Source organism: Aphis gossypii, chromosome 3 (assembly GCF_020184175.1).
Source record: "Aphis gossypii isolate Hap1 chromosome 3, ASM2018417v2, whole genome shotgun sequence".
NCBI lineage: Eukaryota > Metazoa > Arthropoda > Insecta > Hemiptera > Aphididae > Aphis > Aphis gossypii.
In genome coordinates this window covers 13585332-13612300 of record NC_065532.1, presented here as the reverse complement: position 1 = coordinate 13612300, position 26969 = coordinate 13585332, and the positions used below count along the sequence as shown (strand labels likewise).

The 26969-nt window shown below is 33.7% G+C and overlaps 1 protein-coding gene across 4 annotated transcripts in view; it reads left to right on the top strand.

The window, feature by feature from the left end:
- The window catches only part of LOC114130291 (beta-1,4-glucuronyltransferase 1), a 67743-nt gene that overhangs the window by 22658 nt on the left and 18116 nt on the right, over positions 1 to 26969 (top strand). For 2 of the 4 annotated variants that reach the window (XM_050202562.1, XM_050202558.1), the window contains exons 2-4: positions 12742 to 12780; positions 23669 to 23805; positions 24017 to 24246. In XM_050202562.1, coding sequence (XP_050058519.1) covers positions 23717 to 23805; positions 24017 to 24246 — 319 coding nt within the window. In that variant the 5' untranslated portion in view covers positions 12742 to 12780; positions 23669 to 23716. Of the gene's footprint in view, positions 1 to 12741; positions 12781 to 12829; positions 12912 to 23668; positions 23806 to 24016; positions 24247 to 26969 lie in introns of those variants that run through there. The other 2 variants (XM_050202559.1, XM_050202561.1) reach the window with 2 other exon arrangements.

Genomic DNA, 26969 nt, shown 5'->3' with positions numbered 1-26969 from the left:
TACATATAATACGAATCGGCATTAAATATTTATATTATTTTCCATTAATTATTTATTATTTACGGTTTTTGTAACGTCCCGAATTCTAAATTTTATTTCATTATTATTAATTTTTTTTTTTATTATTATTATTATTTTAAATAAAGGCTTTGAATAATAGGTCATTTTAGTTATAAGATGTTATCATGTATGGATGGTTGTTTTTTGTTTTAACTTTTAACCCTTCTCTTTATTTTGGTAGTATTATATTATTACAGTTATTTCACTTTTCACTGGTGAATCAACGAGAGTAGATATTTGTACACTCGTTTATTTTTGGCACGTTTCTGCTCGCATGGACAAACTGCTCAGTGCCTAGAGTCACACATTTACAACTTTTTTGTTGACTTGATTTACAAGTCAAAAGTAGAGTGTGGCCCGGAATTATAACCGCAATGCTATGATTATTCTTCTTCTGTTTCTTCCATGGTTTAATAAAAAAAGATCAATTTTGCCGCAGCAATTTTGGCACTAGGTTTCCCTGGATTACGACGCGGTGGAAGCGATGTTAAATACATTGTATAAAGTATAAGTGTAAAAAAATATATACGCGTGTGTGTATCTTAGTGTAGAATACGATGGCGCGTCAACCCAAACCATCACTGTAGATTAATATGCGGAAGCTTAAAATGGGACACCGGAAGTTTTGGCGCGACAGCAAATCAAATCACGGCTATATCGCACGGTTTGACGAATTTTTGGGGAAAATCCAAAGAACCGACAGTTTTCAGACGCCATGACGTGGATGGTTGAACGACGTCATTCAGTCAAATAGGTTTTAATACAATTTGTTCCCTCGCCTACTGCAGTGGCTCATCGTGTGATTTACATCACCTACTAATTAATTTTAGAGGTTCAGCTCTCTTCCTCATTAGAATACATTTAAAATGCTTTTTTTGGTTTCAAATTTTCTTATAATAATATTCTTATGCTTTTTTCTTCCATAATATCATCCAAGTAAAAGCCTTCTTTAAATTCGTTCTTCAGATTGTTCTAAAAATAAAAAAATATATGAGTTGTGTTATCAATCTTTTTTATTTTTTCTGTTTAATGATTAATCTTTGAATGGTTGAGACATAATTTCTATTAACATTTTTTAAAGCAAAAACAAAATACAATTAGTCACTTTATTTAAAACACCACAATTTGATGGCGTATAATAATAATATATAAAGTAATTATTTATTTGCAATAATTATGAATAATCTACAAGCGTGAAGTGGAGAGTAGTAACTTCACACACATTATATACCTCTATATACAATATGAAACTGACGTTAACGATACATTTTTTAAATTATTGACGAATATAACTATTTGGCAATGCGTAAATAAAGTATAGACTGCTTAATGCTTATACCTATATTATAGGTTCGACGAAGTATTAATGCATGTGAGGTAGTTGATCAGAGAATATAATCGTGACAGTAATATTTCGAAAGACGTTCCATTTACGGATACTAAATTAAATTATCTACCTATTCAATTAGTAAAACGTCTAAAAAAATAAACTTATTATTATAGATAGTATATATATATGCGACGTAGTAGTATTCAATATAATAATATATATCGATGGTAAATTCAAATTATGATAGAAATTTGACGAACGCACGACTTTAATAATATAAATGTGTTTGATATATTTAAGACTGTGTAATATGCACGCCTTATACCTACACATGTCGTGTAGTATTGGTATAATATGTTTGCAAGGAAAAATATCTGACACATAATCGCGTATACCTACCGTTATATCGCTGATTCATTACAAGTACCAGATACTGGTTTTTATAGGTATGCGCCAAATACGGATTATATATGCTGTATACTCATTATATAGTTAATTCTTTGTTTACATATATATATATATATATATATTATTGCCTTGTACGCGAATCAGACGACCACGAGACGTATTAATCTGTACGAACAGTCGGTCATCAATTTCACCGTTCGCAACCCGCTTTGAGATTACAAATAAATAATAATATAATACTGCTTCGTAATGCGCGCGTGGTCGTTTCCTATATTATCTTGTTGCTGATATACCGCTGCGATTTTAAGAGGATGTTACCCGTATATGTGAACTTCGTCTTACTAACTCTTAATATCGATATTTACGTTCAGAAAAATCCATTTTACTGCATCATTTTTAATATTAGAGTATTGATGTATCATACAATTCAAACATTAGAATATTAAACAGTCTCGCGTTGTAGTTTTTTAATATTTTAATTTCGAAGTAAGTTATGTGAATATTTTAACTTTCACAACAAATATCTAATTATAAAATGCTCATTACACGTTTTAAAATTAAAATATAAAAAACCTACTTTAGCCCTACTAGCTTGAGATAAAATTTGAACCTTTAAGTTGTATAATAGAAAAATTTACTCTGATATTAAAAATAACATCGTAAAATTTGTATTATTGTGTGTTTGTAAGACGGAATGTCATACTAATGGATACTGCTCTAAAAAATTATTGGAATGGCTTTAATTTACACTTTAAACTTATAATATGGATTTTTGTGCAAGTAAGTCAATTTAAATTTCAAAATATATAGGTAGGTAGTAGGTACATTCAATTGAATTCGTTCATACTAATCATATCACACACAATATCGACCCCAATTTGCATCGGCCCAGGTGTTGATTGCCATTTGGCCACCGTGTCCGGATTGGCCCTGATAAAGATTATTTCCGCTGTACCTACAACTGCACTATGCACTAACGCGTAACAATATTATGTTGACATCGCATCAGACGGTGACTGGATTATATAGTGTTGTTCCACACAATAGGCTTTGAAATGAAGTAGATCAATGGAAGTATGAAAAGTACGCTTCGTGCTCGATAAGACCGGCAGGAGAATATACAAAATAACAAACAAATGTCGCTCGAGCTTGTTTAAATTCGTTATAATATTCCGATAACGCGCGTGTTGTTTAAGCGCCGACCTTGCAATAGAAACCCACCCACACACATACGCATGCACGAGCAATAGTTCATTGTATGGTAATTTTTCGAACCTGTTTAAAGCAGGCTAGTATACATGTAAATAATAAATATAATGTTATATATTAAAATAAAATGATCCGTCGTCCGAGGGGATGGCGTGGTGGTTATGGTGGATTTAGTAACCATAGAGCTTACGAAAAACTAATAAACCGTATAAATATTTTATGAAATAAAATATATTCGTTCGTGCGAGAATCATTTGTGCTTTGTCGATGAAAGAAAAAAACGAACGTTGCTTCATCCGCCACATTTGTATTCAATCCCTCCACTCTCACAGTATCGGAAAACTAAAAACCTTTGGGTAAATTATATTGCAGTTATCTCAAATTTTTAACAGTGCTTTTAATGTTAATTTTTTACTTTGCTTATAACGTTCATTTGACAATTATTTTACTTTATGTACACTATCTATGTACTTTATCTACTTTATAGACACAATTATTATGAATGTAATAAAAAAAAAAAAAGATGACCAACTCTAGAGCGGTGTTACTCTATGTAGAGCCTATCGTCAATCGCATGTACTCCACTGCCGCCGAGATGTTTATTGTATTATTATATTATGTAATATAATTCCAATATAATTATTAGTATTATTACTCGTCTATTGTAAATATGTTAGATTGTTAGGCAGTTTAATCACCCGAAAACGATTATAATTAACAATATAAATCACTATACGACGGTAAGTTTATATACTTATATTATATATTTTAATATTGTATTGCATAAATATAGTAACAGAGGTCTGCTCTATATGACATGAATTCGATTAAATTCCGTGTGCATGCGCGTGTGAGCAGGTCTCGGCTCAGCAGTGGCGGCGGCGGTTCTCGTTGATAATACATTATTATTATTTAACGTATTTTCTCCAATATTTACAATATTGTTAATCACTGTTTGTATAGTGCAGTGTATTACGACGTATTCCTAACTAATACTTTCGCGTGATTTAGAAAGTTGTTGACATAACTTTATGAAATTGAAACGTTTTTCAAAAAACCTCGAATTGAACAAACGATTTTCTCCCTAGTCCCTGGGCAAAATAGCTGATATAGACGTTGGTACGAACAATCGCATTAAAAAAAAAAATTTTTTTCTATACTCTACACATTCGTTATAAAATATTGTCAAAAGTATACGTAGCTGTACCAACGCCCTGCAGTAGCGGTTCAAATACCTTTTACCGTATTTCTTGTCGTTCTTGTTGTGATGAAAACCATGCAAACTCCATTCGATTAAACGTAGCGCGGTGGCATTGCGTGGGCGGGATATAACTAGTTTTAAATATGGTCCAAGGTTTTGCTGTTCTGGTCAACGCGCTATTATGATAATAATTATAATACTATAGGTCGGCGCTGTGTATGTTTTATATTTAGCTGTTGTATAATATCATAAAATATTGTCGTTCCGAGACGCGAGTGTTGCCAAAAATATTAACCAACATATTATAATATTACAATGATCTATGATAATACACATAGGAGTAAATTATCCTATATGCACGCACACGTGAATGAATGAATAACCTATACTCGTATTATAATAATAGTACATATATACAAACCGAATAGTGTAATAATTGTCTCGTCCTTACCGGCCCGAGGGTGAGTGCCGCGCGTATACCCGGGTTCAGTCATAAACCTGTTGTACCTATACACGACTATACCGGACGTATTATAATATACTGTGATTAATATAATAATAATAATATAATTGTGTGTATGTCTAATTAATATCGGTATTCATCGATATGAATATCAAGCGAATCATTCTATTGTTCGTCAGGATTCGCTCGAATAACTTCCAACTATCCACCCGAGTCTTCAATAGTGTGTACTGTGTATGTGGTGGGTAGATACAATAAAATCAGTCGCTCGTCTTCGCACTCGCGGGGTGTCCCCTAGATAATATAATAATTAAATAATGTCCTATTTCGTTGTTTCTTTTTCATAGTGTTAAAAACGATAACAATCTATCCGGCGGGTATTCGTGTATTAATATAATGTGTCTATAACATGAGTCTTATGAAACGCGTTTTGGGACACGCACAGACAGTGGTCTCTTTCTCCCTCTTTCTTTCTTTAAATCAATTCGCTAGTCTGCTCAAGCCAATAAAAGCGTAACTATTATTAGAGAGTTTATATCGATTGAGGCAATTGATTTATACCTGAATGAAAAATTGTTTTTAATTATCATACATTTACTAAGTAATTATTATCGTATAGTTGTAACCTGCTATGTATAGTTATATAGTTCTATTATTTATTGAAGTTGCTAACGATTTCAATAAAAATTAATTATAATGTTAATATGCAGTCTACGTATATAGTACGTTATTTATCGTGTTATTTGGTTTAGGAAATACGTTGGTATCAAGTTCAAAATGTACACACTATAAAGTTACGTGAGACAATATAATATAGACAATACGAACTAAAACACAATCAGTTAAACTGCAGACTTGAAAAAAAAAGAATAGTTCACTACGTTTTATTTATTACGATTTTTATATCTATGTGCGTCTGTTGATTGTATACATTCCACAGTAATGTTTTCCAGTTCGTGTTTTTACATAAACGTTCGGTAATTGCGTCGATGAATGATTCTTTTTTCTGTAAGACGGTAATTAAAAAAAAAAATAATAAAATATGCTAACGTCCTTACAATGGGTAAATAGCAATAGCTGCTGATATTGACAAGAATATTTCAAGGATGGACACTGGAGTTATGAAGAGGAGACTGAATATTCTCGGGGGAGCTTGCAACGTTTTCTATATTATACGACTTTACGAGGCGGAAGGTTCGCTTATTGAGTTACGATGCTGGTGATAGTAATAAAAAGTATTTTTTTTCTATCCAGAAAACCTTAGAAAATGCCATACACTCCATATCCAGCGCTAATTATATTTCTTTAAATTAATAATTAGAATGTTTATATATATATATATATATTATGAAATATTTGAGATTGATCAATAACTCGAGGAGAAAAAACAACAATAGGTATAATAAATAATTGTAAAATACCTATAGATAGACAGATAAGCCGCGTAGCTATTTTTCTTTTTGTGGGGGTTCTGTTCACGTAGTCGACTTGCACTCGTCGTCAAGTAATCGACATCTTTTTGATTACTCGTATCAGTTGGTCGTAAATCTTAGCGACCATCGCGACGGTACCATCTGTGACAATTACACGGAACTAAAGCGTCTTGTCTTTTCAGGAAAATTTTTAATTTTTAACTTTTATTTTCATCGTTATAATTTCTAATACTCGGTTTGAATATTTAATGCATATTCATACCGAGTGCATACTTTATACGTGCAAAAAAATATATTGAGTAGATTTTAAGATATTCATTATACTTTTTATCTTTATGAATTCTATAAGCCAATCGTTAACCGTAAAATATAACATATTGTAAGATATCGTAAAACGTTTGTATTAATATTCAATTATTCAGTATAATTTATCGAAATTCACACCTCGATGTATATAAATATAACTAAGACATGACATAATCATCTACGCAATTGTATTGCTAAAATTAATTATTATTATATAAATTATAAAGTATTTTTTATTTCAAACGCACGCGCTTCTCTTTTGATACTGTAAAACACACACGAAACGTATTTGGACGTTAGCGAGCTATATATAGTTACGTACTATAATTATTATGATACACATGACGGACGACATATTTTCTCGCTCGGCAACGGAACTTCCAACTTTGTCACCGCGACTGCAACAGGAATCATAATATTATTATCGTATTTACTATTTATATACATAATGGTTATATTAACTTCAGCACAAACTTGCTCGCACATACACGCCAAGTCGTTTTATAAATTTAACGTAGTAATAGTGCGTGATATATACGGTAGTGTATTTTAATATCTTCGAACAGCGCACGCATTTAACGTTCTATTTATGCTAATCCAACGACGTGAAAAAAGAAACGTTACATTTTTTGGTATTAATATTATAATATTGTTTTATATTTCAACTATTCGACTAGACCCAAACCGACTCAATTGGTCGAGCCGTGGGTATACATGTTACACGCATATATCGTACCTATATTATACACTTACTACTTGCCTTCTCCTGGACTTCAAATATTATTAAAAAAATTGATTAAATAAATATTTCATTGATATTTTAATGTTTAATTTTATTATGCCTCTCCCTGGTGAATTTCCCGCGGGCGTCCACGAATCCGTCAATATATAATATGCACCGAAACCGACTAGGCGGTATTATTTTATTACAACGTGTCCAATCATACCTGTTTCTTATGTTTCTATGCAATAAGTGATAACACGTATTATAGATGGATAGGATAGGTATACCGATCGTTGCCTAGTGTTAGACTTAGGCGCGTATATCACGAATTTTCGTGACGAGAAAAGCGAAAAGCTATATCATCACCGTCTACAGTTAACTATATACATGCATTTTGACGTGCAGCTGATAGGTATATACCTATATCTGACGAGCTACACTGCCATACGTATATTATCATAACAGCTGTAGACGAGGTCGTAATAATGTGATGATTAAATTCTTCACGCACTTTCCTACACGAGTGGAATGCTCTCCGCAGCGTTCGGGCGCATTAAATAATTTTGGCCTGCGGGGGCGCGCGACCGCTAACGTAGAAAGCTGACCCTGGTCTAGAAGAAATCGAGAGCAGTTGTTCAACCCACGAGCACGGCCAAGGCAAACTTTTCCCCTCTCCCTTCGCCGATATTTTTTCGCCGTCGTCCGTACATACTATAATATGACCATATCTGTGCTAAAATATACCAATATTTCATATTATTATCGAGATTTTACCGTTGCACGAGACACGTTATGCACTCATCACAACAGATATATGATTTCAATTTAAGTTATAGACTAACCTTATAATATATAGAGTTACTCTTCATAACACAATAAGTCTACAACTATTATACGGCTAGACATATAGGTACCAAACTATACCAAATAACGCGTATATGTTCTTCGATAAAGGACTCGGCAACCCTCTGTACATAATATTATATACATTATATATATAATTAATAATTTAAAATTATACGTAACGTATATTGTTATGTGATTGAGTGCCACGGCGCCGGCGAATCACACGCGTTTCGTTATGGTGTGATGTCGGGACAAGAGAATACGACGAGAATGATGAGCAGGAGGACATCGCGCGGTCGATTCGTCGCGCTGTCCCCGCCGCTCCTCCCGCACAGAATTTTGTGTATGAATAGAAAGATACGCGACGAATGCGTTAAAAAATCAACGTCGACGACAACGACGATAATATAGTACCAAAACGTAATCGACCTCCAGCGGAGGAGGAACACCGCCGCCGCCGCCTCCTCAGCCGATGGTAATGAACCGCCGCGCTGACCAGTGTTATTATTACTATAATATTCGTGTTTATACCATAATAATATACATAGTCATCATGTTAACCATACATGTGGGTGTGTGGGTATGTGTGTATGTGTGCAAAATCGGTTCACGTACCTCTGATACACTGTTATATAAAACGAGGTAACATACTGCACACCTCACTGTAGCAAACCGCCGGTCGTTTCCCCGTACATGATATAATAACATTTTATATAATATTATCAGGATGATTCGCTAAGTATGCTCACCTCCTTTTTCTTTTCTTTTTTCTCCTTATTCTTCAATAACGCAATCATTCAGAATAGGTACTAGCGATCCGATACTACATCTGTTTAATATTTTTTAAGGACTTTTATCTTTGGTGGAAACATGTTAATATAAGTAGCTGAAAAACTACTCATTTAAATTTTGAATTAGGTACATCAATATTAACAATGTATATATATTATATATATTATACATCTACTAAATAATTTATAGTAAAAAAAGAGAAGGGTTCTCGTTTGAAAAACAAAAGTTTGCATCAACATACACAATACAAAATAATGAAATAATGGTTTTTAAATATACCTAAAAATCCCAAAAATCATAATTTAAATAAATAATACATTATTAAATAAAAATTACGGATGAGCGTTCTTAGCGAATCACATGGTATGCAATATTATGTAGTATTGTATGCTTTAGTCGGACGTTGTATTTTATTGTGTATTTATATAATATATAATATTATAATGTAATAACATATAATACGCATTGCTATATTATATTATTAATAGCTTGTACCGTTTACCTATAGCACGACAAAGCAGAAAATATATTTTTACTACACGAACAATTAATGGTTATACTAATATACACAGTGATGCGCGCTTTTGAGAAAGAATAAGAGGAGCACACGTTGGCGCGTATTAAGTAAACGAATTACAACAGCTTAATAACAATGACAATAATTTATATTACCATGTACAAATAAAACGACGTGATTATGATATGCAACAACGAGTCAATACGAGGCTGGATCTAACGCGTATTCAACGGAGATCAAAGCAATGTTAAGGTCGAACCGTCACATTATTTTATGTCCTGCATCATACCGTCGGCTTGAAACAAAAACTATCATCGTTCAACATCTAAAAAAATTGTCTACCATTTATAGAGATTGAGAAGATGATATCGCTTTGGTGAAATTAAGCCAAAAACAAAATACAAGAATGTAAATAAATAAAAAAATGCATCATGGACCAATAATCACTTTACACTTACTCGCTTCTTATGAATTGAATAAAATTTAAATAGCTAATAATATGAAACATCGATTTAAATCTAACTTCGCGTTAAAATTTTAGTTTTTACTTTAACCAGTTCAACCAAATACGTTGTGTTTGAATACACTCGAGCCGATAAGTAGACGTCAAACGAGAATTTAAATACTTTTAAAAGTGAATTAAAAATGCAAATTAATGTATAATAATATTATATACAGTGATATTTGTTTTCCAAACTCTCTGATTTCTATTTATAGGCGAAAAATTGAAGAATCATTCTTTAACCATCCCCATTTTGGTCTTCGCCGACTCAACTGTATCGAATAATACTTATAAATATGTCGATAGAAAGGAACAGACGAGTTAGAGAAAGAAAGAGAGGGCAATAAAAATATATGTACCTACTTACGACGCGTGAATTTTATTTTTTCTGCTGGAAAAATCTATACTGTGTTTATAATGTTATGCATGTATTTATTATTCTTTGTTTTTATAACATTATTGTTCGTTTTTCCGTTAAATAGGATTATGCGACGGCCGTTTTACTCAGAATTAACATAATATTTATCGATCGGGCGCCCGGGCCGCACGAGAACCATTCGAGCGGAATGGACTAGTTTGTTTTTCAGCGGACGGGTCACGCGTAGGATTTGCGACTATTTAGGGCCCACCATACACGACGAGGGCTACATAACCTCTCGTCGACAGTATGCGATACAGCCTCAGCAGTGGCGAAGATGATTTTCAGAGCAATTTTTTCATTCTTTACAACATTACATTGCTTTCGATTCGGAGCGTCGAACCGGTCCACGTCCATGAGCGGGGGGCAGGCGGTGGCGCCCGCGCGTCCTTGGCCGGCCTCGATGCCGGATGTGCGTGGAAGCTCCGCGGGAATATCCGCAAATGATTATTTACGATAATAATACTATTACATTTTAATAATAATACATAATGTCATACGCGTGTATATATTTTCTAGGCTATGTAACGTTATTTTTGATTTCTTCTACACATAATAATATTCTACTTCGACAAAACGGGATTTTTTTTATCGACATGTTGTTTAAAAAAATAGAAAAACTTTGTCGTTTAACAATCAGCATGGCGATTCTTTTTTAAAAACATACGTATTAATTAGAATTTGTCAGCGTTTTTTTTTTTTTTTTTGACATTTTATTAAATTAAATTATATTATATATTTTATATCTTCTTACCTGATATGTGTTGTGCAACTAGTTTTATTGTTAAAACAAAGACGTGACATTTACATTTATGTGTACATGATTGTACACTTGATTTTAGGCATAATATTTTATGTGGTTGCATAACACTAACAGGATATTTTAGAGATTCGTAATAAAAAAAATAAACTGATAGTTAAGTTTATTAATATTACATTCGATCTAGCTCTATAAAAACTATAGTTTTTTGTTGTTTATACCTAGTGAGTATATCATAAAATAATTTATGCGTCAAAACTATCGTATATCAAATGCGTTTTTATTCGTCGACTACAACTACAATAACAGTCAATATAATAATTACTATACTGCAGTTAGTAGTAGGCATTGCGCAACAACTATCCAATTGATTATATGAGCGCTTTGAGAAAGGTAATCGACCGTCCGTCGTCGTGTGGTTGCGGATGACTCGCGTGTCGTCTTCTAAGACACCGAGAAAATTTTTAGCTTAACATAACGTACCCGCGCGTCTAACTCGTAATAGCTCCATCGCAATCGATGTCTTCGAGTGTACCAAAATGCGACTTCTATACGCAGCTTTACATCGCTGCACTTTGTTTCTAGTATATTATGGGTTGGCCTTTGCGTTAGATCTGAGACCTAACCTTTTCGTATTAACGCGAATGCGGTCACACAAACAATATTGTGGACGACAAGATAGTAACAACGAGACGTGTCCTTGATTAACGTTACCCAATAGAGCCGTACTACACTTGTAATACGTCAAACATCAAACAACAATGATAATTTGGTCGGTCATCTTTGTCGTGATCGATAACAAGGTCTCGTCCACAATACGGTATACTAGCTAAGTATATTTATTATAGGTAGGTGGGCACTTGGAGTGTACCTACTTAGTTATTTCTAAACGTATACCTATGTATATTGTTATGTTCTTAAACAATATTATATATACTATAAACACACAAACAATACATGCATATATACGCGTATAATTGTACACACTTAATTTTGTTTACGCACCAATATTTCCAAACCGATAATGGTAGAAAATATTATATCGTAGGTTTGAACGGTGCTAATGCATATATTATACTGCACTCGGTACCCACTGCAGTTATAACGCAGTCTAAAACAGCAAATTATTACCTAACTGTAATAATTGTTTTATTTGTTAAAAGTCAACTGCGCTGCTGTATGGTATTTGAGGTTAATCACTGAGTTAAAAAGTTATTGGAAAAATAAAAAAGCATAAACGTGATATACGCACCTGTACTAAATTTCGCAACTCGGACTCATTGTATACGCGTGTACTATATTTTATTATGTGGGTACCCAACTACCTACTACATAATTTGCTCTCTCGGTTCGGTGTCTGTACAACTTTTGTTGCGTTTATTACTTCAGACGGATTATGTGTTTGTCGCGTTAAAACCTTGTAAATAACACGCGTATTATTATGCGCGCGTGTTGTAATCCACCGTCAGATGGAATGGAGACAAATTCGCTCACACCTCCTCTCACGTACCCATACAATTATGTGTAATAGAATTATGTATAGTGAGAAAAACAATAATAACATAACAGTACTTACTTATACCTTAATGTGCGATACTCCCGAGCGTCGTTCTCTGTACAATTCGTACATATTATTTCATACTAATATACTTATATTCAAGTGTTACAACTGCAGCAATTTTATAATAATAATATATTATTACATTGGTGCCAGCTATATAGTGTTTACAGATTTTTTTTTCTAACGTATATTGGTATTGTTTCTGTTACAGACGGTAGACGTCGAGGTTTCGAAGCTAATGATCAATGAAGTAAGTGCACACGTGACGTGACGAAAACGCATGCAATTATTATATTTACGTTTAGACGTACCAGTTTTATAATAACATATCAAAATCGACTCGGAGAACAATATAATAATATGTGGATTATTGCGTCCTAGGTAATTTATAATATATATTCTTAAAATCCGAATTCGCGCTATATTATAACGATAGTATATTTATTCAATATTGTATGTAATTCTTCTACATATGCGTTGGCTTATTAATTAGATATCGCCAATTTGGCTATGTATAATAGATAATGCGTACCACAGGAGTTATGAAATCTATATGCTATCACGAATACGGCATTATAAAATATTATACAATGGCGTAGTTAATATTTTGCTTTGGGATGAGAGGGGGGTAATAATTTGTTATACAGGAGGGACTTAACTTGGATCCTACATATTGAGTTAGGTAAGCTGATACCTTGCAAGGCTTCAAACAAATAACAATTATGATGATGGCTATACGTCTCACGTATTATACGTTCACCGCGGAACACTATAAACTTTTTTAAATACTCTTGAAATTTTGAGGAGAGTTATGTTCCAATCAATCCCCTTAGGTACGCCATTGATATTATACACTATATAGCGGGGTTGTATCGATATACATGATATATATATATATATCGCGGTCGTAAACGTTCAAACGAAAATTGCACTGCACAGTACGGACCGGCTGGTTATTATGTGATAATTTAGCATTCACCACTGCTTAACTACGGTCTACGACTTATAAACGTTACTCGCCCCCGCCTCATAAATGCGCTCACCATATAGTAATAGACATAGCAATGTGACGTATACGTATATAATAGTAGGTATAATAATTATTATCATTATATTGTACGCACAAGGCACAAAATAGCTACCGTCGACCTGTCACCACTCGCCGGCTCGTATTTTATTCTAATTTATAGTTTCGCAACGATTTTTGTGTTCATGCGACAAACGCTCGAATATAACACTGTACACACACATTATCGCGGAGACCTTCGGCCTACTACAGCAGACGGCAACGTTTATCTCATATGAGAGCAGTGGTCTTCGTCGAGACGGAGTCGACGCGTTCGGTGGCGATTAGTCGTAAAAACTAAGACTGAAAATTTTATATAAAAACTTTAATGATTGCGTTGTATAGAGATAAAGATAAATAAATATACTGTGGAAGACGGAATAAAGAGAAAAGAAAAACAGTCTCCGATAATCAACTCAGAGCTGTATAAGTACGGCGAGTATAATATTATGACGGTGCGAATATAAAAAGTGTCTCGGGTTAGGTCTAATCCTCCTGTAAATAAATACCTAATATAAGCACGCCTGCCATGTAATATAGTAAAATATATTATACATATATATATAGGCGTACACACGGCGTATAATATACTTGTGCACGGTTTGTGCACAAAATCGCTGTAACGGCTGACCTTAAACAATTTAAACGCGCGCGTATTTCACTGCTGCGGGTCTGTTTTTTTTCTTCTGTTCCCAAGTCCGCCGTCGTTATTTTAGTCTAATCCACATTGTTTTTTTTTATTATTATTGTTGTTCGCCAGAGCGAGGTGCTTGACCGAAAACGTATGCACACACACACACACACACACACATACACACACACTGCACACGTAGGTATATACGCGACGACGACGAACGGCTCGTCCTCAATTATCCGCGTGTAAACGACGATGACGACTATATAATATTATGTATAATATTATACGTATATATTATAATATATGTATGCGATACGACCACGTCGGATGTCAATACGACGCAGCAACGACTTTACGATGATGATAATAATTACCCTATACGCTCGCTCGTGTATTAGACATCTGTATATACGCGTATAATACTAATAATACTATACCGTTTGATGGAAAATAATAATAATTGTCATAATAATTTTAAAATTTTTCTACAAGTTATTTCTGCTTAGATTGCTCGTATCTACCTACCTAACATTTTTAGTAGGTAGATCGTGTATTATGACGCTAGCCGTAATAAGCTACCAACGTAACTAATGCGTTTCCACGTAACAATCAAATAATTTTTTTTTTTTTAATTGACTTATTTTAAGTGCTCACAATTGTAAAATAAAAGGAAGTAATTATTTATAACATAAATAATCATACATAAGTATAATATATGAATACAGTATAACATAATATTTTGAGTAATTAATACATTTAAAACGCATTTTATTATAATTATTCTGAAGACGTTTTTAAATTTTTGTTTTAGTGGATCTATTGTGCCATAAAATACCCAGCCCTAATAATATAATATGATTATGCGTACAATGTATATATATTTTAGTTTTCATTGCCATGTGAATAATATTAGTACATTGACACGACGAGTTGATTTCTCTTGGCATTACTTTTATTTATTTTTTCGACAGTCATTATATTGAAGATAGTGATTTTGTTTGGACGTCGATCATAGTTGTTTTCGGCGAAAAAAAAACGTTTCATCGGCCGGTCGCGGCACTGTAATAATATAACGAGTCTATACGACATGCGTCGGTCGTCGGTGTTGGTTTTCGATTTAAACACCACTGTGCGCCGTTGGCAATAACACACGACCATTATAAATTATAATTTAATATGAGACGTGTATAGTACAATAGAGACGTGCAGTGGTGGCAATTCGCTCTGTCTGTTATCGGTGGTAATGTCATTCAAAATATGATTCGTAGGTGCATCCTATACGAATAATGTTGCAACAATGGCATATCCGGATTTTGATTGGTCGGAGTTAATAATTTGTTATAAGGGGGAGGCTTGACTAGGTACATTGTCTAGGATTGCTCATAAATTTGGAGATTTGAATACAATATGATTACATTTTATGGAATACGTGAAACAGAACGCTGAAAGCGTTTAAGCTTTAAGCTCCTTAACACACCCCTTCCCCCATAGTCGTCGTCGTCGTCTATTGGATCATCGTACAGTGTATGCAAGCTGACTTTTATCGGCAGTATAATATGTCGTTAAAATTACGATTCCTATAGGTACACATTATATCCTACACGAGTATTGTAGCAAGCACACTAATATTATAAAACTGTCGCCATCGTTAGGTACCTATATAATACCGTTGCGGTAATAATTCTCGATGGCAAAGTCTATATAGTTGACCCGGCGCGACGTAGTCTTTGCCTTGGAAACGCGTTGCGTCGTGATCGTCTGCTGCAGTAGTGTTGCGGTTGTCGTTTCTCTTCCTATTCTTCCGTGTCTCCATAATATACTATTTTACCGCGTACAATCTACGTATCTTTTACTCTCAGACCCGACGGCGACTTTCATGTTTACGCGCGCCTCCCATTCACGTTCGTCGTGCATTTAGGACACACGAAGTTTGTTCTGTACAAGAAAGAAAAACAAAACGCATACACCGTTGTCGAATTTTTTTCACCGCGACCGACCGCCTGGAAATTTTTTTATAGTAAATTCCGTTATAATTTAAGTAGGAACATATATAGCACATATACCTAAGTACATTTGTAATATGACTGTGGCTCGGTGTAACGATAAGGTTAATGTAGTCACTATTTTGTGATATCGAGATGGAAAAAATAATAAAATACGGTGAGCGACTAAACTTACATGATTTGCTGTTTTGATTTGAACAAATAGCAAATGATGTTATTAAAAAAATAAAAATACTCTGCAGATTGTGTTACTTTTTTCACCATGCCACAGCAGGCGTGTGTTGTATCCGTGATGCTGTGATCGGTCCATAATCGCGGGGCAATCGAGTGGAAACGCTAAATGGTGTAATTTAATGTAGTCCGCGGTCGTTTATCTGTTTATCATTACAGATAACAAATTATAAATTACACCTGCTTTATATTACAGGTGGTATAATAATATCAATCGTTAAGTGATAATAATTATTACCTAGTACAGATCAAGTTTCACGGAACGCTAATACAATTATTATTTTATAAAAACGTGTTTTACCCTATAATATTTAACTAGACTTTTTCGAACATTATTTTTACGCGCAATTCTGACGTTATGCGTATCAATATAAGATACAATTAAAATAAATTGCCACTTAAAAAATAGTGTACCAGCTGCAGTATTCGCTGTGCATAGCATAGAACTGTATCGAACTTCCGAGTAGATAATACACACGTGCGAAGTATATTTGGAGCAGAAAAACAACCCGGCGAAACGTTTATGTATATAATTGTAATAGAATATCGTGTATTTATACATGTATACTATTATATCATCATAATATCTCATACCTTAGACTTAAGTGATAATAACTATATTATAAATTATAAAACATTATCGCACGATTTGGTGTTTAATTCGAAATGATTTAAAATTAGTTCAAGTTATATACCTACTTTGGTTTATTCCAGTTAAATCTTCAATGAAAAACAAACGGGAATTAACATTTCTTAGATGTCTCAAAATGGGAGCTATTAGTGCACTTAGCGGATTTTCAATAGGTTCATATTATTATATTCGCAAATAGGTAATATGCGCTGGCCGTGTCGACTCTGATTTTAAATTTATAAATTAGTTTTAGAATAAAACATAAAAAAAACAGGTATAATGTATCACACTATAAATTATCAACGGTAATTACACCTTAAGCCTCTCAAAAAAACCAATTAAATTTCTGAATTTTATACCGTTCTATTATTTAATACATAATACTTGATTAATTGTTAATAATATATTTTTCTTAAAAAAAAAAACACGTGTTAATTATAATATATGCACGGATACTATGTGTCTAGAAAGTTTGTAAACGCTGTGCGCATACAGACGAGCATGTAATAAATGAACCTATATTTCAACTTTCTAGACACACTATATAATATACACATTATACATATATAGGACATTACTATGTATTAAAATCTATTCGTTTAGAATAATTTATCATAAGAACATACAACTTCAACAGTTTAACAGTGTATAATTTTTAACTATATGTAAACCGACTATCAATTATAATTATGCTTACACATTTTAAAACAAAACTGTGTAATTTAAACAGCATTTTTGTATCAAATCAGTTAATCAATAGTATCACAAATTGTGACTTAGCGTAGAATATTTTTTTTAAATAACGTCACTATAATATTATAATTTAATAAATTGAATTTTGCATTCTTCTTCACTATTATTATTAGTTCGAAAACAAATGTCAGGATACCCTATAAATTTCCAACGAAGAACGATAAACTGATGCCAAAAACCGTTTAATTCAGATTTTAGCATAAGAATACAATATTGTTTCGGACATGTATGTGTTGTGTGTGCGGGCGCTGAGGTGTCTGCATTGCAGTATGGCTTTTGGCATACTATCGAACAACATTTATAGAAAATAACATTTGCATTGGATGGACGGCACAATAAATAACGAACTACAACATTTTGGAGGTAAAAGTACGTTGCAACAGTGTCAAAAAATCGTGTCGTTTTCTTGCAAGGCAGTCCGTGTCGTAACATATTTTTAACGCGTAATTCACTGTTTTTTTTCATTATTTATCACTGACAATAAGTTCAAACAGATCGACGTGATCCGAAATCCTCGGTCGGAAACATTTCCTGAAATATCAAATATGGATGGAAATAACGTATATGGCTGTTTAAGGACGGGAAAAAAACCTGACGCGGTATATATACTCACTTATATGCCGACAGCCACGTCCAGGACGTGCAGATATTGTAAGGAGTTAATATTTTTCTCTCCCCCCGTGCACGTGCGTTTACTGTCATATTTTCTCGTTGTGTTCGGACGGCACTGAAAATCGGGTTAAATTGCGTTTTCGAAAGAGGAAAAAAGGAAATATAATATTATATAATACATTTCAAACGTCACAAACCGTTCGGCAGACCTTTTGGTACGCGGTCAGCTGATCACATCGACGTCACGGCGGTATAATGTAATATATTATAATATTCACCGGATCATCCTTTCTATAATGGGTGGGGAAAAAAACGCGAAATCGTCACAAACGGCTACATAACCCAATATAGTACCCTGAAATAACATCTATAGTTATTCGGGCAGGGGGAGGCTCGTTTGGGGACTTCGGGAACCTCGGCATCCACCCCCCTCCACCACATCTAAACAAAAAAAAATCATCACGAACATAAAATATTGATCACTTCTCCATGTATACCTATTTGCGCACATATTTAATAGATGCATACAACTGAATAATATATACGCATTGATGCTGCCGTATTATAATAGGTACCTACACTACGATCGTTGGATCCGAATTATTGTTATCGTTATTCAACCAGTAAACGGTTTTAGTTTCGTGTGCGTGTTGAGTAACGAAATGGCAATTATACGCATAACTACGTATTAATAATTATTAATATTATATTATAGCACCGCCGAAGACGCGTTTGATTTTGCGTTTTATGTCCCGTTGCTTTTTTTTAGCCGTGGACTTCTATAATACGCAGTTATATACGCGTCGCGAGAATAATACCTAATATTCAATATAATATAAGTAGATACGAGTTTTCTTTCCGGCACCCGCCGAGTTTTGCATAACGTCGTTATTACGCGAAGTGTATAAAATAGTACTCATTCGTTTTGTGTGTGTGTATGTATGTATACACACACATTTTTATTTGTGATATTATTTCGTTTTACCAAACGGGTCGGACGAGTGACAAAAATTAAAAAAAAAAACTAAACGTAATACATACGACTAACGCAGTTAGGTTTTTTAACGGAAAAGAAATATCCGGTCCGTGACATTAAGCGCGTAGGTGCTCATAACCGCAGTATATTATAACCGCTGCGTTTAAAGGTTGTCGGATGAAAGTGATGATGTTCCTCTCGAATTCGCAGCAAATAACAATGACCAACTGTAAGACCATCTAACCTAATTGCAGCGTATGACTCGCACGCTTGAATAGCACATACATATATATATTATATGTATTATTATATATGTAGTGTGTGTGTGTGTGTGTGTTTGAGAGAATGTGTTTACTCTGAATCAGTCATATATTAAATGAACCCTTTTTGATATTTGTGAATCATTCTGATTAACATCGAAATCATTTTTCCGCACCCACTAGAAACCATATATATTATGTATTGTCATTAACACGCATGCCAATGTTTTCCCAGAATAATGAAAAAAACACCGTCTTTCTAGTTCAAGGCGATCGTTGAACCGAGTGACTGTATTCAATATATGACTTTAAATATTAAAATATCAACATATATATTATAATATATGTATTACAAAAATATGAGTAAAACTTAAGCGTATCGAATTTAACAAACGAGTCTTTTAAAAAAATATGTTTTGTTGACACATAATAAAATCTAATTAATTGGAACGTATGACCATTTTATTATGTTTAGGCGACCTGCTATAATACTTTTTTTTTAGTGAAAGCAATTCCGTAGTTATCATTAGAAGTCATAAGTAATATAAGCCAGTCTAATCTTAGATAAATACAAACTTCCTGCAACTTGTAATAATATTGATTTAAGAACCAAACCAAATCAATACCCAAACTACCTATCTATTATATTATATCTTGTCCAAAAAAAATGGCTTGTACGATAATAATGCATTTAATGTTAAAAATGTTCAATGGAATAGATTTCGATGTACAATATTCACAAAAATGAATGCATAGTTACTTACAAACAGCTAATTAATTGGTGTGTTTTAATGTGTATGTTTAGAAACAAATTAAATTTTAGTATTTGTACAGTGTCTTAGAGTTTTAAATGACAATCACTTACTAGTAACTACTATTGTTGATTACTATACGATGATCACCAACTGTATTCAAATATTATTTTAAGAGAATCTTTAATTCCATTGATCCGTGAAAACATTAGTTAAAATACGTATAATTATTCGTTTCAGTCGAAATGTGTTGACGTATTGTTTTGGTCAATTAATTTATTCTGAATACAGTTTTTTTTTTTTTTTTTTGATAATGAGTTTCTAAAGAATTCAGTTTGTATTAGTCATCAAATTACCTTCGGAATATTTGCAGAGTTGGGGTGACTAATTTGAATAGGGAATTCAGATTTTAAACGAATACCATTGCCGCTCGTGTTTTTTTTTATTGTCGTAGTTATATTCTACACTTGTACGGAACATTAAACCTATACATTGGACGTCCGTAGTAGACGCTTGATTATTTCTATCTACAAATAAGTTCAAAATTATCACAGCACACTCTATATAATAAAATAACAAAATTACCTCGGGATATTATAAACGACTATTATTGTAACACGTTTAAAATAAATTAAGAATGATTGTCTACAAAAAGTAATTGCAATTGGGTGGGAAAAAAGTATGTAACATGACCTGAATGTGTATTTATACTTAACACATCAAAAATTAGTGTAACTAAATTATTTAAAAAACAAAAACATTATTTAAGTATACAGTATATTATATACCGCGTACACGTGTATATTATTACATTAATTTTATCAATCAAAATGTAAGTACCCTTTGAATTAATCATGATTTATGAATGACCCGTTCTATAGGACATTAAAATCAACTATATAACATTTAAATTTAAACTTAATACCTATAACACACATATACATATATGAGTACCTTTTTATGTTACACATATTTAGGTAAGAGTATCATACAAATAAACGATTTTAATTTTATATTCTTCTATAGAATAATAGCCGATCTATAATATGTAGTGGGAGGGGGAGAAAGTCGTGACTACCCAAGTGGCGTCTGGCGTATGCCGTATTGCGCATACTGCAATTATTTGGCACTGTGATCGTGCGCAATGCATTTTCCACCATTCTGACTTAACGGTAAACTTGTTAAAAAAAAATTAGATGGATAACCTCTGTAGACTAAGGTGAATAGGAAACAATTCTCGCAAAAGTATGTATGTCCCAGGTACGCATTTCTAAATAAATCGTAATAATAAATCGTATTAACTCTATCGGCAGAAGACCGAGACATCCTGTATTATATTAGATAATATTATGAACACAATTTTACTTTTTAGAGATATTTTATTGGAATTTTATTGAAAAAAAATATACAATCACCATTACGTAGTGATTTTGTGTATAATAATATTCGAATCGTCGTATAATCACTGAAACCTATTTTTTGTTGGATTTTTTTCATACCTATCTATATACTAACTAAATAATAAATAGTACACATTTATAATATACCGTTAATTTAATATTAAAACACGAATTGAAAATAAGCAAAAAGTAAGTCTTCGAAAACAACCTGCTATTCTAGGCGCTTTAGGTTTCAAAACTAGTTATTTGATTTTGAATTTGAGTTACAAATCATTGAAAAAGCACAGTGGGTGATTTGAGCAAACATAGACAAAATAACTGAATATCGTGTATACATAATTAATAATAAGTAAACACGAGAGAAACTCATAAATGGCGAGTATATAGGTATAAACAAGTCGATGAGTCGATCGTGAAGTTAGTGAGCCCTGAGAGGCAAATTTTCAAGTTTTTGTTTTGTGTGGACTTATAATTATAATATGTTTGCGTGGTATTATAGCGGACACGCGATTTCTAGTTCAAACACTTTACCCTTTTAACCCCTATATATGCCGCGTGTCAGGTAATGGTGTGAAAAAAAATTTAAACCCATAAGGAGAAATCTCCTCAATAAATACGGCGCCGTCTAAATGGATAGACGACCAAACTCGGACGAGATCAGAATGTAATAATAATTCAATGCAAATGACATGGCACAGAGGCGTAGACAATCGAAATAAATGTAAACCGGCCCCATCGTGTAATGTACGCATGTGCTATTTAGCTGAATCGATATATTGTATATTATATTGTTATTTCGATCGGGATTTATACAGGTCGCATTCGATCTATATTATAATATACACGACACACGATATCATTATATTATTATTATTATACACCGAGCATAATATAATAATATATTATTATGATTTGTATCACTTTTAGGAGAAATATTTGGCACGTGGGCTTAATATAATATCGTTATACTCTATAATATAACGATCAGTATATTAATTCAGTTGTTAAATATGTATCGACAACAAACGAACATTCTAATCTCTAGGTCACGCGTAAATAATAGTATATAAATAAAATAATAATAATACTCCATATTAATAAAAAAAAAAAAAAAAAACATATATTATTGTGCGCGAAACATAACATTTTGTCATACAATTACGAGCGTGTCAACCGATATCGCGGACAACCTATTTGTTTAGTAATAATGCTTGCAATATAATTGCATATCATTATTATATCATAGAACTCGGAGTACGTGAATTAACTCGATATCGATCATTGATATCGTTTTTTTCTTCTCTATAAATAATGAGTGTGCATAATATATAATTTTAATCACTATCTGTCTCTCTCTATCTCTGGACCCCCATTGATTATTTGAAAACATGGCTACCGTGCATCGCATATCATAATATTCGCATGACACGCTGTGCAGTAAACGCCTCTCGAGACCAAAACGCTCCGTAAACCGACGACACGGTCATCGGAAGTCAAACGACGCCCACGAGTGTCGAATCGCGCGGTGTAGACGAACGTTATATAGTAGTGACTGCCGCTGACCGTTGTGCATACTATATTAAGATACCGTACCGGCTCCTCGGTTCCACCGGGACGTGATGCATATAAGATGTTATATCGTCATCACGCCGACGACATTCCGGAAACGATTGTTATTACCATCAGATTTTGGTGTCACGCGCGCGTGTGATTCGGAGATTCGCTTTCCCTCCCCTTCCCCGTCACCGGAACACAATAAAATATTATACCGCGCGTAGTCTGTAATCGGGTATTTATGTAAATGTCGTATGTTTCAGGTTCGGTAATGGTGTACAAGACATCGCGGCTAGAGAGCAGTTTAGATTATGCTGACAAGACGCAACTGGCTACTACGACTCAGCGTCGTTTTGAATGTAGCCGTATTGTTCTATTTCGGGTCCTACTTGACCATCGGGTACGTGAAAAGATGACAAAGGCGACGACGAAGATCCCCTTCGTCGTTGCTCCACGTCGGGTGTTATACCGATTCTATTATGAATCTGTTAATCGTCGAGTGTATTATATAATATATATGTACTCGACGACTAACTGTTAATTATTGTATTTTATTATATAATGACCGTTGTGTAATGTTTCGTAACGGTTTTGTTTTTTTTTTTTTATAGAAATGGAAACTCGGAAATTTTGGAGGAGGTGCAGATGTCCGGAAGGAACCTGGCCTCCGTCGCCGAAGCCTCTCAAAACGGGGAAAAAGAGACGGCGGCGTATTACTATCAGAGCGCGTCCGGCGGATCAGCCAACTATCCTGAGCTAGCGCTTTTGGCCAGTATACAGCCGATTGCCGGACAACCACCACAACAACAACAGGGTTCTTCCGTCCAAACACCAGTCCAAGGTACGCTATATATATATAAAAAAAAAAAAAACAATAATTAAAGTTGTATAACGTACAATGTTAATAATTTCTATGTACTTCTATATTTCTCCGCAAGAACAACTGAATGCCATTCCTTATTCGGTTTTAAAGTATGCCCGTCGCGCGTCGTCTCGAATCATTTATTTTAACATTCACTTCACTCGCGTCCACTTGAAAAGTATATTATATATTATACAGACGAACAGTGCACAACATGGTTTATATTATATTTTTATAATATATATATACACTATTAAACCTCGTCCCCTCATTATGACCACTTATCACACCTCCTTCTTCCCAAGAACAAACGTACTCATGGCAAATGCACTAACCTCCTACCGGACCCGACGTGGGGTTTCCCGTAGACAGCGACATCATATGTAGCTGCTGCCCACGATGACACGCTTTAGTATTATATAATATTATTATTATTATATGTACGCACGTATCCTCGACCACTCCCCCTACCGCGACGACTGTAGGTAGGTGCTCTAAAGATGTCAATATATCATTTAGATTTTTTTTTTTACACGCAACTTTAACGAACGCGATAAATTTACGGTGGACGATACTATGCAATTCTGGGTGGCAGACTGCGTTATAACGAGTGTTGGAGTTTGTTTCCTTAACAATATAATGCGTAAAATAAATAATTCTCGATATACTTGTAAAGTGTTCGCCGCACACCCACAATACACATTATGATACACGTATAAATACTCCAATCCTCTTAAATATTACATTCACCTTGGAATTTAATTATAAATTAGTGGTTAAATAACGATATACGATAAAACCTTGTCAAAACTAAAAAAAAATTTGCATGTACAGTATGGTACATCATACATATCATACGCTGTTCTCCGCTATTTTTGTTCTCGTACGTTCGTGTACGATTATTACTGAATAGAATAATATTTAATTTTTTTTGCCCCTCAGAACAGTCAGAACAAATCGTACAAGTATACCGCAGAGGGATATGTGTGTGTTTGTGTATGAGGAGGGGGGGGGGGTAAATATTTATTTACATCATATTGCTTATAATTTATGAAGCCTTGTCCTTCGTAATTTTTACCTGAAACTCACTCACACTGCAGGTATTTCACATCGAGTGTATAGTGTTCGGGTTTTAGATTTTATATTTTTATCGTAATATATCAAACGAGTACGTATGCTTCAAAATATCGTTCACAACGATTTTTTTCTAAATAAGATGATTTGCGTTTGCAGTGTTCCCTAAACCCTCCGGAGACAGCTGTTTTGCGAAAAAATAATTCTTTGTTCGAGTAGGCCGACCCAGCACGACGGGGGTTAAACGCCGTATCTTCGCGCGAATACGCACAATGACGAAAACGCGACGGACGGACGGACGACCATCGTCGTATTATACGTGCTGTGCCGTTGTCGTAATACGAGCAACGCGAGGGGAAAATATCTGAAACGGCGGACGGTGTTTGTTTTTTAATTGCGTTTATTTTCGAATTACCTCGTGCTAATAAAATTTGCTACTGGCCAGAGGTCGGCCTTCGAGAAAAAAACACGTTACAGCTATTATAGGATGGCGAGCGCGCGCTTCTCGGTGCGCACTGTACAGACGCATTCACCCGCCAAGGCGACGGCCGGAGATAAGATATTTTGTTTTTCAAAGATTGATGTGCAAAGTCGAATGATTCGATTCTGAATAGGAAGTATAATTTTATACAAGGTCTCGAAAACGGATGACATCACTTTTCGAGAAAACCAAAACGACGATATGCATTAAAATAATATATAAGTTATAGAGAAATAATACAAACTATATTTAAGTACACTGTGATAGATAACCATTAACCGTCATATGGTAATAGACATTAGACACACTTGAATACCTCGATTTAGATCATATAATTCTGATTGATTATAATATAGTATGTGTATAACATACGCTTATTAGAATGTTCACTTACAAAGTTTATCCATTGAAAACCTGTCGCTATATTAACATAAATTTCTGTTTTTTTTTCATCAATAAACCGTTATATCATTTAAGACACTGCAATATAATATTATTACATTGACACGTGAGCTTATGCATTTGTATCATATAAAATCTATTTGTGTACATATAACCTTCTCCAATAGTCTCGATAAAATTGGATTGTATTAAAACCAGTTAACTGTCAATTAAAAAACCTTAAATAAATAAACTCATATTGGAAGAAAAAAACCAAGCACGTTATAATTCATGTACCTACTCATAAATCATTTTTGTAATATCAATGTAATAAATAATAAGTGTATTAAACTATTTACAATATTCAATTATCTGGAGCAGATCATACTCCACTCAAACTTGTAGGTCAAGCGTTCATATAATAATTAAAATCAAAGGCGTATCATTTAGGATTCCAGTTTATGTTGTAAAGAATCTCGTTAGCGCGGTAATCCTAGGTATTTAATTTATTTTTTTGGCTGTAGGTCAGGTTAATATTAATATTAAAAATCAAACTCTTCGTTTAAAAAATGATTTATTACCTATTAAAATTTACAATAACAACAAATGTAATAATGAACAAATAACCTGTACACACGACCACAAGGAGAATATACATAATTTAAACATATCAAATGCGGCATATATTTAATTACCATAACGCGTCCTTATGAATTATGGTTCTGCTACAATAACCACCGATTTTGTTGAAAAGAAACCATACGTG